Source organism: Eumetopias jubatus, unplaced genomic scaffold (genome assembly GCF_037043125.1).
Source record: "Eumetopias jubatus isolate StellerSeaLion01/CBP00866 unplaced genomic scaffold, mEumJub1_p1.0 scaffold_15, whole genome shotgun sequence".
NCBI classification, from domain to species: Eukaryota; Metazoa; Chordata; class Mammalia; order Carnivora; family Otariidae; genus Eumetopias; species Eumetopias jubatus.
In genome coordinates, this window is record NW_028274821.1 from 59,509,091 (window position 1) to 59,523,512 (window position 14,422).

The window sequence follows — 14,422 nt, forward strand, 5'->3', positions numbered from 1 at the left end:
TAACCGGAATGTATATCTATATATTTATATAATATATATGTATATATATAATTGGAATAATTGGTATGAATTCTTTTGTGTCTTATTCAATATATTTGATGAGATTCATCATGTTGCTCTGCATACTTGTAGGTCATTCTCTTTGCTGTATTAAAATACTGTTATAAAACTCAACCATAATTTATCAATTCAATAGTTGATAAAAATTTGGGCTGTTGCCAGTTTGGGGTGATTACAGTTTGCTATGAATAGTCTCATACATGTATTTTAGTGCATGCATTTGTTTCAATATATTCACACAATGGTACATCCATCACAATTTCAGAATATTTTTCATGACTCCAAAAAGAAACCCCACACTCCTTAGCGGTCACCCCCAGCCTCCCATCCCCTCAGCCCTAGTCAACCACTAATCTGTCGCCATAGATTTGCCTTTGACATTTCACATAAATGAACTACACATGTGGCTTTTTGTCTGGCTTCTTTTACTTACGATAATGTTTTGCAGATTCATCTGATTTTGATTCAGCAAAGAAACCATCATGGCTCAAACTGTACACATGGGACAGGACATACATTGCAGGCTTGTTCCTATTTATTCACTCCCCTTAAAAAAAACATTGCTAACTGCTCACTTACCCGACGATACATTTATAGTTAACTTTTACAGTTAACGTATTTTCATGGATATACTCTGAATCAGTTTGTGAGAGCAACTGAGGTTTATCTTCGACTGTTGAAGATAAAGTAATAAACTCCTCCAACATTTCCCAGGTCAAAATGTTTGGTCATGTTTTATGATAAACTCTGGAGTTCTGAGTTCATTTGTTGGAACAGATTCAAATAATTTCCCGAGATGGGACAAAACTAAGGTACCCATACAGCTGACCTCTATGTAGAGGCGCAGGGCCTTCCATTCAGTTGAAAATGCAGAGACACACAGGGGAGATGTGAAAACCCACGTGCAGAGAGAGGCAGAAAGACTGTGGAGTTACGTATCTACAAGCCAAAGAACTCCAAGGAGAGACACAGATTGCCCCTTGGAACCTCCAGAGAAAACCAACCCTGCACTTGATTTTAGACTTCTGACTTCCGAACAGTGAGAGAATTTGTTCTAAGCCACCAAATTCGTGGTAATTTGTTTCAGCAGCCCTAGGAAAAGGACACACTAGCTACCTAACTCCTGACTCCAAAGCTGCCTGGCATAAACTGGTGCTCTATAGAAGCTTGTGGAGCATAGCCTTGGGGGCTGTGAATGCACTTTAGGAAAGACCGCAATCTCTCATTTTGGAGGGAAAAGAAACTGAACTCTTTCCTTTTTTTTTTTTTTTTTTTTTTAAAGTAAGCTCTATCCCTAATGCAGGGCTTGAACTCACTACCTACCCTGAGATCAAGACTCACATGCTCTACCCACGGAGCCAGGCAGGTATCCAATCACTTTTTCCTTTCTGACTTGTTTCCCCAACTAAACTTTAGTAGTTTGGATTAGAAAGATCGTCCAAGGCGCCTGGGTGGCTCAGTTGGTTAAACGACTGCCTTCAGCTCAGGTCATGATCCTGGAGTCTTAGGATTGAGTCCTGCATCGGGTTCCCTGCTTGGCAAGGTGTCTGCTTCTCCCTTTGACCCTCCCCTCTCTCATGTGCTCTCTCTCTCAAATAAATAAATAAAATCTTAAAAAAAAAATCATCCAAATTTCTTTTAGAAATTCTAGAATTAAGAGTAAACGCAGGGACGCCTGGGTGCCTCAGTTGTTAAGCGTCTGCCTTCAGCTCAGGTTATGATCTCAGGGTCCGGGGATCGAGCCCCACATCGGGCTCCCTGCTCCGCGGGAAGCCTGCTTCTCCCTCTCCCACTGCTGCTTCTGTTCCCTCTCTTGCTGTGTCTCTGTCAAATAAGTAAGTAAAATCTTAAAAAAAAAAGTAAATGCAATCTATTTTCCTCCTTACTGATACCAAAACCAGGGAAGTCTAGGAGCCTGAATCGCCAGATAGCGTTCATTTTTTTCTTGGGAACGTTGGCCTTATTTTGGTACAAGGGTCAAGGTTATTTTCCTCTGATTTAGCTTAAGCCCAGTATTAACATGTCCAAAAGCAGAAGGGGAGAAAAAGAACTAGAACACGTGGATACCATATGCCTGCTCCATCAACAGAAATGTCAATCTTCACTAGGATTAAGTTTACATTCTCAGAAGCCTATCTTACTTGTTTGTAGAACCCTTCTTTATGAGAAGTGGTAACTACCAGTAAGGTTGGATAATATAAAAATTCTTACCAAATGAAAGGACTGAGGTAATGGTTAGAGAGAGGCCATCATATTGCAAATCTCTCAGTTTACTATTAAGGAGAGGCTGTGGGGAAGGGACTCCTTGAAAAGGTTAAAAAAGCAGCTTGTGAACACCTTTACTGGACACATTGATGGGTATTGGCAGACGCTGGGTGTTGGCTACAGGTGTTATTAACCAGCTACTATACTGTTTCCATGTGTAGACCAAGAATCAGATATTTGAAGGGAAAGTGGGTTCCTTTTTACTTAACAATTCACTGCCCTTCATTTCCTCTATAGTGGGAGACATCCATACTGATTCTACAGCACATTTTCGGACTTCAGACTGTAAGGTGACCTTCAATTTCCCTGGGTGTCACTATGTTTATTTTTCTTTCTTCATCTTATTCCTGTATTTCCTGTTTGCCATTTTGGGAGGCAGAGAGAGCCACATGAAAGACGTTAAGAGCATACTCACTGTAGGGCAACCTCAGTAGGAATCTACCCCATCATCTCAATGTGGGCTAGAAGTTTCTTCCTCCCAATCCTTCAGAATGCCCAATTCTCTAATTGGCAAATAATCTTTCAAAGTGCCATGGATCCTGAAAGTGCTCAGCGATATCTGATTAGGGAATGTACCAAGAAGAAACTCTGTTCTTGAATGTTATCGAGGCCAGCTATACATGCTGTTCACAACCAAGTCAGCTTCTTATGTACTGATTATTTATGTACTGAATATAGCAAAAGTTACATTCAATTATACAAAGAGTAAAACAGTGCTAACCACACTATAGTTTATTAAAGCATGCAATGGTAGAATGTTGTCTTCAGGGTATCAGGAGTAACATTTCATTCTTTGGAAACCAGATAACCTGGCATTATCCCAGTCTAGACCCATCCCGTCCCAACATAATGGCCACCATCCACAGGTAACCTACTTGAGCATTTGAGATGTGGATAGTCCAAATTGAGATGTACTATAAATTTGCACACTGGATTTCAAAGACTTGGTATGAGAAAACATAAAACATCTCATTTTTATACTAATCACATACTGAAATATTTTCGGTAAGTTAGGTAGAATATATTAAAAATATTTCCACTGTTTTGGGGCACCTGGGTGGCTCAGTTGTTAAGCTTCTGCCTTCGGCTCAGGTCATGATCCCAGGGTCCTGGGATCGAGCCCCACATCGGGCTCCCTGCTCTGCGGGAAGCCTGCTTCTCCCTCTCCCACTCCCCCTGCTTGTGTTCCCTCTCTCGCTGTGTCTCTGTCAAAATAAATAAATAAAATCTTAAAAAAAATTTCCACTGTTTCATTTTACTTTTTAATGTGGCTACTAAAAAATCTTTAATTACAACTGTGGCTCATTACACTTCTGAGCCACATGTATATAGTTCAGTCTATATTAGTTCAGTAATCTGAAACATACAAGAGACCTGAAACACTTGTAGCAATGTGATCACAAACACAAGAATTTTTTTCCTTTGGTACAAATCAGGTTTTGTGATTGATTAAGAAAAAACAATATTGGGGTGCCTGGGTGGCTCAGATGGTTAAGCCTCTGCCTTCGGCTCAGGTCATGATTCCAGGGTCCTAGGATAGAGCCCCACATCTGGCTCCTGGCTCAGCGGGGAGCCTGCTTCTCCCTCTCCCTCTGCCTTTCCCCCTGCTCATGCTCTCTCTCTGTGTTTATGTGTCTCAAATGAATAAAATCTTAAAAAAAAAAAAAAAAGTAACAGAAGCCAGTGAGCTTTAACTGGCACATTTGACACACCCAAGGTTTAGTAGATGACTTAAGAATTTAACATGAAAAAGATTTGTAAAAGGGGGAAATAAATGGGCAAAGATGAAGTCCTGGTGAGAGTCTACACTGCACATCGTATCTAAGGGCCTCTGTTGCTCACAGAAAATCTGCTGAATCCAGAGGCTTTCTAGGACAGCTGTTTTCCAGCTAGTGACTCAGAACCCAGGGCTGCCATCACCATGGCAGAGGAAGAGAGCTGGCTTATAAGAGCTGCTACAGGGCCTGTGTTTATAGGCCTTTGGTCTTTGGAATAGTGTAAAAATTACTGAGATATTTTATGTTTCCTCATACCAGGTCTTTGAAACCCAGTGTATAAATGTACATCTCAGTTGGGACTGTCCACATTTCAAGTGCTTAAATAGCTGCACGGGCCTCCCTGCCTTACCACAGGTAGGGAATCATGAGACCATAGAGACATTAAGATAGACAAGCTGTGGGTTTCTGGAGGCATTCAAAGTCCAACACAAGCATTCTTTCCAATATGCTGGAAAAATGAGAGAAACAATCAGGACTTGGTCACTTTACTGAATGTTTCTAACAGTTAGGTACTGGAGCCAGTCAGAGGGCATCCTCCTCGCAGGCCCTGAAAGCGGAAGGACGAGTGCAATCTATTCCAGCCTCCACTTTGTTTCTAACTTTCCTTTTCAAGTACCACAGTCAGCAGATACACAGAAGTAGATGACTTTTATTCCTTTTTGGTCAAAGGAAAGGGATTACACAAACGTGTATGGAAAATGAGAGGCTCCTCTTCCCTAGTATGTTGACAATAAGTTGGACATAAGCTGTAGCTAATGGGGACAAACTTGCCCAGTTATCTATTGTCATCTTTTTTCCTGCAACTTATAGTTAACATATATAGAAAGTAATCTAGTTACCTACAATGTGGCCCTACTGTTCAATAAGCTTATGCCACATGTGTAGGCTACATCCAGCTATCTTCTTGGCTTTTTAATGGATATAATTCTGTTCCATAAGTTATGCTAGTTGTTTTCGTGTTTCTAAGATGTTTACATAAATGTGGAAAAAATCTGAATTATAGTCTAAAAATTAAATCTAGCCACAGGTAGCTCAATGGCTCCATCTTCCTGCCAGTATCTCCCTACAACCCTCCCTTCAACTACATACAACCCTACCCCTTCCCTAATACAGTAACACGAAACACAAAATATTTTAAGTGTACATCATACATTTATTACCAACAACCCTCTCAACTCCAAAATTGGGCACAGGGATTAAAAATAAAAATTCATTGCACTACTTAGTAAAGCATTACTAGTAACTTTCATAAAAAATGTACAAACTTTGTTAAAAATTTATCAAGCCTTCAAATGATTTGGTTACAGATATTTATAATACGTACATTTAAACTATATGTTAACTGATACAATGGAATATGATTTGAGGAAATGACTCAGCAAATGATTCCAAAAAACACCCCTGTAAGCTTTCTTAATCTGAAACAAACAGCAAAATGAGGTAACCAAATGTACCAACAGGGGGGGGAAATAGCTTTCTAATGAAGGCCTAAAGATATCTGTGAAAAATATTCTCTTTGAGTTGGTAGATCTCATTCAAAATACTATAAGAGGCCCAGATTTAAGAATCTTAATAAATCACATTTCAGAGAGTATATAAAATCTAAATATGCTTTCACATTTTCCAGATTTTGCTCAAAAAAATTCAGGACAGAAAATCCTAATGAGATCTTGATACCTGGAGGCCTTTTTTTTTTTTTTTTGTTCTATGGGGGGGCACGCTAAAAAAATTCAAAGATGATAATTCATGCAAAACAACACAAAATTAAACCCCACAGCAGAGTTAAGATGGTAAAGCCAATATTGTTTTAGGAGAAAAGAGGAAGAAGGCAACAAACCAACATCTGCCTGCTATCTGGTGCATCGCTCAAGGTGACAACAGCTGGGCATGAATCAACTGTCCTTTCTTTTGCTAGCCATGAAGTTGCTCACTGTGGCTAGTCTGAGCTGGTTCAGAACACATGCAATGTATGGTCCTAATACACACTAACCACTTAATAAGCAAATCTGTACACATCTCTAAGGGCCCCATGCAAAGAAAGACATTCCCAAAGAGAGATCAGTCACAAGAGTGCAACATTACTTCAGGATTTTACCAAAATAGACCCTGCTGCCTCCTAAATTGCCAACTGCCTCTCAAAAATTTGCTGGAAAAGGGATATTATGACAAGAATTCATCATAAGAGGGAGGGAAGAAAGAGCTATTTTTCCTAGTCATTAGTACAATGTGCCTTGTTAATTAGGTATCTATATAAATTAGAAAAAGTGCTTTACTTGCATGCTTCAATAAAATGAATACTGAGTGTAGTAGTGTTATGTTAGATCTGTACAGATATAAATTTTTTGCAGCTATATAAAAGAGTCTATGTATAAGATGAGCTTTTGCCATTTTAAACATGATTTTTTATAATTAAAAAAAATAAAGATCAAACTATACGTGATTCATAATGTAGCTGATTACGCCAATAATTTTGGTCTTCGACACGCTTTTTATTCATCAGGAACCGGGGGGGGGGGGACGTCCTAATGACTGAAAAGTAACATGTGCACCTTAGCACTGTTGAGATGTATTTCTGATGCACTGACAAATACAGGGGCGAACAGAAAGTGTGCAAAATCCTATTTGTCTGACTAGATAGAGGCAACAGTGTCCAGAAAAGGGCAAAATTGTGCTTCTGTGAGAATTGACTTTACTGAACTCTAAGCTGGGATGAGCTTATAGAGACTTCAAAGGGAAGGCAAGTAGCATGGCAGTAACGAGTAGTTAACACTGAGTAGAAAACTGACACAGAGCCAACTGAAAGCTGAGTGAGGCTGGCAGCAAGTCATCACAGTCCTGACTGGGATTATGCAGCTTGTGCTACTGCAAACAAAGCAATGACCTCAATTGCAGGAAGAGACAATGTTGAAGACAATAAAAGAACGAGGGAGGAATCAAAACATTGCTGGAAAAATGACTTTAAACAATCTAAATGATGTTCAATGGACCTATAAAAAAACCCCACACAGCTATGTATTATTTCAGATCAACTAAATGAAGGTCAATTCCTGTTTTACATTTTTTATACAAAAATCAAATCTTCATTTATACTGCAAGTATTCTGGACCTGTTATATTAAATTTTTCTCATTCAAACAAAAATTTTTTTAAAAAGCAATAAAACATCAAAGCACATCAGGTCTAAGAATTCGGGCTGTCACAGCACTTGATCCATCCTGGAAATGAGGGTTTCCATGAGAAGCACATTTACTGAGGAAAGAACTAGAAAACTATCAGAATTGAAGGTTGGCAGGTGAATCGATACAAACAGAAATATAGTTTCTTAAAACAATTTAGTTGCCTATGAGAGTTTAACAAAGAACGTATCAGAAGTCAATCTGAATTAGCTAACAGATTTTGTTCTGGTGGAAGTAAAGGAGGTGAGACTTCATGGGACCAGCGATATTCTTAGAAATATATTACTCAAATATCTTCAGAATAGACTACAAACCTAAACATTAAAAAAAAAAAAAAATCACAGGTACTTCCTCTAAGAAGCTTACTGGAAATGTAAAGGAAAAAACAAAGTATCAACATTCAAATCACTGATTGAAATGCTAATATTGCTAACTGATGATGTATGATATTGCACCTTCTTTTTGGAAACAGCAAGTTGGAGATTAAAAAAAAAAATTTTTTTTTTTCACAACAGAATCAAAAAATCCGGTTCATGGAGTGAGAAATCTGTTACACTTTTTTTCTTAAGTGACCCACTTGGGACCACCAACGAAGAGAAGGTGACAGCTGCCTGAAGCAAAGGAAGAAGGCTTTTCTCATTCCATTCACTGGGAGGGAAGGGATGGAGTATTCAATGCTTATCATTGATGCACCCTTAGCAATCAGTGTGCAACAGCAAACACAAGGGAAAAAACCAGTGTACAGTACTAGTGCTGTTTAAATAACACACCAGATTATACATTGCAGCATAATTAAAACTACACACACATTCTTGGTACATGCTGGTATATAGGATCTCATACACACATTAGCTACCATGCCCTCACACAAGTAGTTGTGCACACTCTCTCCCACACACAGATACATTTATCACCAACAGTCATACGCTGCATTCATTTCCACTCACAGTTTCTGAAGGCTCTATATAAGGTAGATTGCTATATCATCTGGAGCTACCACTTTTTATAAAAGCACATGCTAAAAGATCACGTCCACTGTAATCTTGCAGCAACACTCGGAATGATCACACAAAAACCAGGGAATGTTAGTGCACACACAAAATTAAGCTAAAGAAAAAGTCTTTGGAGTTCCAATCACACGGTTAGTATAACAATCCCATAATTGTGAAGACTAATTGTAAGCTTTTATAGTTGATTAAGTCACACAGTGCAAAGAAAGGTCCATTGACCCTTTTGGTAAAGGGAGGGCTGGAAGCCACACAGATTAAGTTCAATGGATAGTTCGTATATACATGTGATGAGGAACACCCAAACTAAATTTGTGCTCTTAGGTTGGTCATTCTGAATCCCGATGCACTTCTGAAGCATCAGCTCGGCAGATTGGGCAAGTACGATTTGCCTAAAACACAAAAGAGAAAACGTGTCTGAACTGTGATTCACATAATGTAACATGTGAAAAGCAATGAGCTATTTTTACTTCCCATATAGTTTTTACACTCTTTATTCCTTTAAAGAAGTACAAAGCAATCATTTAATCTCTCTTTTTAAAAAATATACCACAAACTCAAAGACTTAGCAGCCGATGAATGATTTTTTTTTTATAGGTCTGTTTCAACATATAGACAAGATTACCTATCACCAGTTCAGGCAGATTTAATAACTAGCTTAAAATGACCTCTCAACAAATGGCACCACCATTTTCTGAGTTGCCAAAGCCACAAAACTAAATATCACCTGCTCTCTTACTTTCTAAAGCATGTTATTCATCAAATACTCCCATCTGTACATTATAAGAGCTCTCAAATCAGTCCTCTTCTTTTCATCCGGTTGCCAGTAGTATTCCTTCTCTGTCTAGCCCAGAACATCACCATTCCATCTCAGAAATCTCTCTCCTTTTCCATTCTCCAAACGGTGGTCAGTCATCTTGATAAAACACAATCTCAGTCATAGCCTTCCACATCATTTCCAGGATCGAGTCCACACTCCTTCACACGCATTGTGACTTCACAGTAAGCCGGTCACTGGCCGAATCTTTGAACATCTCTTCTCCTGCCACTCTTGCTAATCAGCCATATGCAATCTGCTGTTTTCTGATCAGTGTCTGTTCCTACACCGCAGGGCTGTGCATATATAATACTTTCCTCTAAAAAGTTAAGACTCTCTGCCCTCAGGATTTGGCTTGAGCTAAACTGGGCACCCTTACTCTGTGCTCACACAGAGGACTGATTCTATTTTAACTCATCTTTCTTCCTCACCAAACTGTGGCCTTCTAACCAAAGGTACTATTTCCTAATCAGAATACTCTTAAAAAATAATAAAGTTGACTATTTTTAAATTATTTTACCGCATATTTTTATTCTACTATTATAAAATACAGAATTTGTGTCCTTTGGGTTTTTCATATCTACAAAAGAGAAAATGATCAGAATTAAATAAAAGCACTAGTGGTTCATTTCCCATGTAAATCTCTGACAAAGGAGGTCCAGTGGGGTCCCCTTCTAAACTCTCACAGGAAACTGGCCCAGCAAGTTCAGGCCTCATCCCTATACACAACTGGAAAGGATATACTGATGATTAAGGACAGATAACCCATTTTCAAGTTTTGCACAATCACTCCCACATTGATGACTCTAGTTAATTTTTACTGGCCTTTTCTCTTCATTTGCAGAAATCACTGAATATTTTGTCTCCTTATCCATCCTCCACCAAACATTGGACTTATTTTACATAAAACTATGGTCAATAACAAAGAAAATTCAGTGTTACTCTCTTCACAGATGCCATCACTTTACCTTAAGCCATTTGTCGACACACTTGGCATGGAACTCGTGGTTACAGGGTAAAACTCTAAGTAGCTGCCTTGACTCAAAATCACACATGCATACTACACACCTAAAAAAAAGCAAAAAAGATCATTTAACCATAAATCCAAGTGGTTGTCTGCTTTATGACTAATGAAGCCTAGATAAAACCATTTACCATCTCACTTTTCAAACTGTCATTTAAAGTTTAAGACAAAATAATCTATCAATATCCTGAAAAAAATCATGATATTAAGACATTTCGAGTGCTTTGCTTTACTGAGAGATCATCAAGAACACTGGTTAGGGTCGCCTGGGCTCAGTCGTTAAGCATCTGCCTTCGGCTCAGGTCATGATCCCGGGGTCCTGGGATCGAACCCCACATCGGGCTGCCTGCTCGGTGGGAAGCCTGCTTCTCCCTCTCCCACTCCGCCTGCTTGTGTTCCCTGTCTCATAAATAAATAAAATCTTTAAAAAAAAAAAAAAAGAACACTGGTTAAACATCCAAGCTGTCCTAATACTGAAGACACTATTAATATTCGACAAAATCGTGTTGAAACAATCAGACCCCTATATACAAAAGAATGAAGTTGGACCCCTACCTCACGATACATGAAAATTAACAGAAAAGTGGAACAATGGCCTAAATTAAGAGTTAAAAACTATTAAACTCCTAGAAGAAAACATAGGGGTAAATCTTCATGACCTTGGAATAAGCAATGGTTTAGCAGAAATGACACCAAAGCACAAGAAACAAAAAAAGTAGATAAATTGAACATAAAAAAAAATTGTGCTTCAAAAGATACCAGCAAGAAAGTGCAAAGACAACTTACAAAATGGGGGGTGTTTTTGAAAATCGTATCTCATAAGGGAACAACTTGTATGTGTAACATATAAATAACCTCTATAACTCAATAAAAAGACAACCCAATTTAAAAATTGACAAAGATGTTAACAGACATTTCTCCAAAGAAGATACATAGATGGCCAATAAGTACAGTAAAATAGCTCAACATCATTAGCCATCTGGGAAATGGAGATAAAACCTTAATACCTCACTCCCACTAGGACAGCTAGAATCAAAAGAAATAATAATAAGCACTGGAGAGGATGTGGAGAAACTTTACATATTGCTGGTGGGAATGTAAAATGGTATATCCACTTTGGAAAAACGTGGAAGTTCTCAAAAGGTTAAACAAAGTTGGGGCGCCTGGCTGGCTCAGTCAGAAGAACATGTAACTCTTGACCTAGGGTTGTAAGTTCGAGCACCCATGCTGGATGTAGAGACTATTTAAATAAATGAATAAATAAAAACTTAAAAAAAAAAAAGGTTAAACAAAGCTACCATATGATTAGACACCCAAGAGAAATGAAAACATATATCCACAGAAAAATTCTGTACACAAATGTTCATGACATTATTACTACTAGTCAAAACATGGAAACAACCTAAATGTCCATCAACTGAGGAAAGGATAAGCAATATTTGGTGTATCCATACAACAGAATATTATTTGGCCATAAAAAGGAAGAAGTACTGATAGAAGCAACATGACGGACCTTGAACACATTACGCTAAGTTAAAGAAGCCATACATAAAAGAGCATATATTGTACGATCTCATTAATGTGAAATGTATAGGACAGGCAAATCTACAGAGATAAAAAAGTAAATTAGTGGGAGGCTATACTGGAATAGATAGGGTTGGGGAAAAACAGGAAGCGGTTGCTAGTGGGCAGGTATTTCTTTTTGGGGTGAAGAAATGGTGTACATTTGAATTTGAAGATGGTTGCAAAACTCTCTGAATATACTAAAAACCACTGAATTGTACACTTTACATGTGAATTAGGTCTCGGTAAAGTTGTTACTGTAGATACTATAATAAGCAGAATATTTAGGTAAAAACCTCAACCTGTACATGTACGAGACTCTTCAATCTTACATAAAATATTCTAAAGTTTGAAATGAAACCATAAAATTTCTGGGCAACCTAAAAGTCCAGAACAGGACTGTCGAACAGAACTTTCTGAGACAGAAATAGTCTACATCTTCTAACACAGCATCATTTGTGAGTGTAATAAAGAAACTTAACTTTTTATTTAATTTAAACAGCCCCAGATGACTAGTGGCTATCTTACCAAACAGCACAGGCCTGCAGTATACAATAGAGACTACTTATCTTTATCAAGTTACACTTGACTCTCAAGCTTTTATTTTATAAAGGTAGAAAAGGAAATTTCAGAGTGATGTAGGAAAGATGTACTTACAAAGTCTGTTCTGACTGGTGGTTGTTAGGATTGAACCGGTAAGAAGGAAGCTGTTCGATATCTGCTTTAGTCAGTCCTCGAGGCTTAGCCTCTCCCAGTCGCTCTGCCAGGTTTAACAGGGCCTAGAGAGGGAAAAAGGAGAGAGTTTTCATCTCTAAATTGTTTTTTAAAGATTTTATTTATTTGACAGAGAGAGAGAGAGAGAGAGAACACAAGCAGGAGTGTGAGAGGGAGAAACAGGCTTCCTGCTGAGCAGGGAGTCTGATGTGGGGCTCGATCCCAGGACCCTGGGACCATGACCTGAGCCGAAGGCAGACACTTAACAACTGAGCCACCCAGGTGCCCCTACATTTTTTTTTTTTAAGGATTTTATTCATTTGCGAGAAAGAGAGAGCGTGCACAGGCAGGGGGAGAAACAGGCCCCTCGCTGAGCAAGGAGCTCAATGCAGGACTCGATCCCAGGACTCTGGGATCATGACCTGAGCCGAAGGCAGATGCTCAACCGACTGAGCCACCCAGGTGTCCCTCTCTTTAAATTCTCGATTTCAATAATCAAAAAACCCCTAAAAGCAAACAAACAAAAGAAAAACTCAACCTACCTTTATTATGGAAAATTTTAAATATATACAATACTAGAAAAACAGTATAATGAATTTCCACATGCCTATAACCCAGGCTCAACAATTCATGACTAATTTCATGAAGTACTGTCCACTCCTAAAACCCGATTATTTTGAAACAAAGCTAAAACATTATATTTAATTGGTAAAATAGTTCTGTGTATCTTTAAAACAATCTGTCCACCTCAGCATGTCTGACATTTGGGGCTGGACAAAATTTTACTGTGGGAGGGCTGTACTTGTACACTGTAGGATGTTTAGCAGCATCCCTGGCCTCTAGCTGCTGGATGCCACTAATACCCTACCCCCAGCCAACACTGTCTCTAGATGTTGCTACATAGCCTCTGGGAAATAAAACTGTCCCCAAGTTGAGAACCACCCTTCTAAAAAATAAAAGATATTTTAAAAGAATATAACCACAATAACAACATCTCACCTAAAAAAAAGTAACCATTCCTTAAATGTCAAATGCCTCTGATTGTTTCAATTATTTTCAAAAACTTTTTTTTTTTAACATTTATTTTTTTGTCAGAGAGAGAGAGAAAAACAAGAGAGCGCACAAGTAGGGAAGTACAGAGGGAGAGGGAGAAGCAGGCTCCCCACTGAGCAAGGAGCCCCATGCAGGACTTAATCCCAGGACCCTGGGATTATGACCTGAGCCAAAGGCAGATGCTTAACCAACTAAGCCACCCAGGCATCCCTCAAAGGAGTTAATTATTTGAGTCTGGACTGAGAAGACTAGGCTGGACTTTATCATTAATAAAAGTCTAGGTTGGAGGGACGGCTGGGTGGCTCTGTCGGTTAAGCATCTGCCTTTGGCTCAGGTCATGATCTGGGGGTCCTGGGATCGAGTCCCGCATGGGGCTCCTTGCTCAGTAGGGAGCCTGCTTCTCCCTCTGCCTGCCTCTCTCTCTCTCTGACAAATAAATAAAAATATTAAAAAAAAACAGTTTGTTCAAATCAGGATCCAAATAAATCCATATCTTACCAATGCTTGGTATGTCTCTAATATCTTTTTTTTACTCTTATATCTGGTGAACAAAACAGGTCAATGGCTTGCTTGTATAAATTCCCAGTCTGAATTTTGCTGACCGAACCTACCTACCCTGAGACTTCTGTTTTCTTGTCCCTTATACTTCCTATAAATTGGTAGCTTTGACTATTTCCATAAGGCTCATCATGCCTACCTATTACATTAGCAGCCACTAATGGAATACTGCTTAGGTCCATTAGTCCATTAAAGATGGCAAAATGGTAATATTCTATCACCTTAATTTATTAGATGAAATATTACTATACTGAGCCACTGTCCCATATCAAACTGTACTCAGTAGCATAATTTAAATAGAAAATGCAGGAAAAGACCAATGAGTTACTAATTTTTTGAAGTTATCACTAAGAAATCATGGATTTTAAGACAGTTATGCTTCCATTATGCTATTATTACGCTTATTGA

At 38.6% G+C, this 14,422-nt stretch overlaps 1 protein-coding gene across 5 annotated transcripts in view; it reads right to left on the bottom strand.

The window, feature by feature from the left end:
* Nucleotides 1–5,235: 5,235 nt before the first annotated feature.
* RNF38 (ring finger protein 38) overlaps nucleotides 5,236–14,422 on the bottom strand; it is a 130,363-nt gene continuing 121,176 nt past the window's right edge. For all 5 annotated transcript variants that reach the window (XM_028108668.2, XM_028108666.2, XM_088019167.1 and 2 more), the window contains 3 exons: nucleotides 12,347–12,468; nucleotides 10,071–10,170; nucleotides 5,236–8,677 (listed from right to left, as the gene is read on the bottom strand). In XM_028108668.2, coding sequence (XP_027964469.1) covers nucleotides 8,615–8,677; nucleotides 10,071–10,170; nucleotides 12,347–12,468 — 285 coding nt within the window. In that variant the 3' untranslated portion in view covers nucleotides 5,236–8,614. The remainder of the gene's footprint in view (nucleotides 8,678–10,070; nucleotides 10,171–12,346; nucleotides 12,469–14,422) is intronic.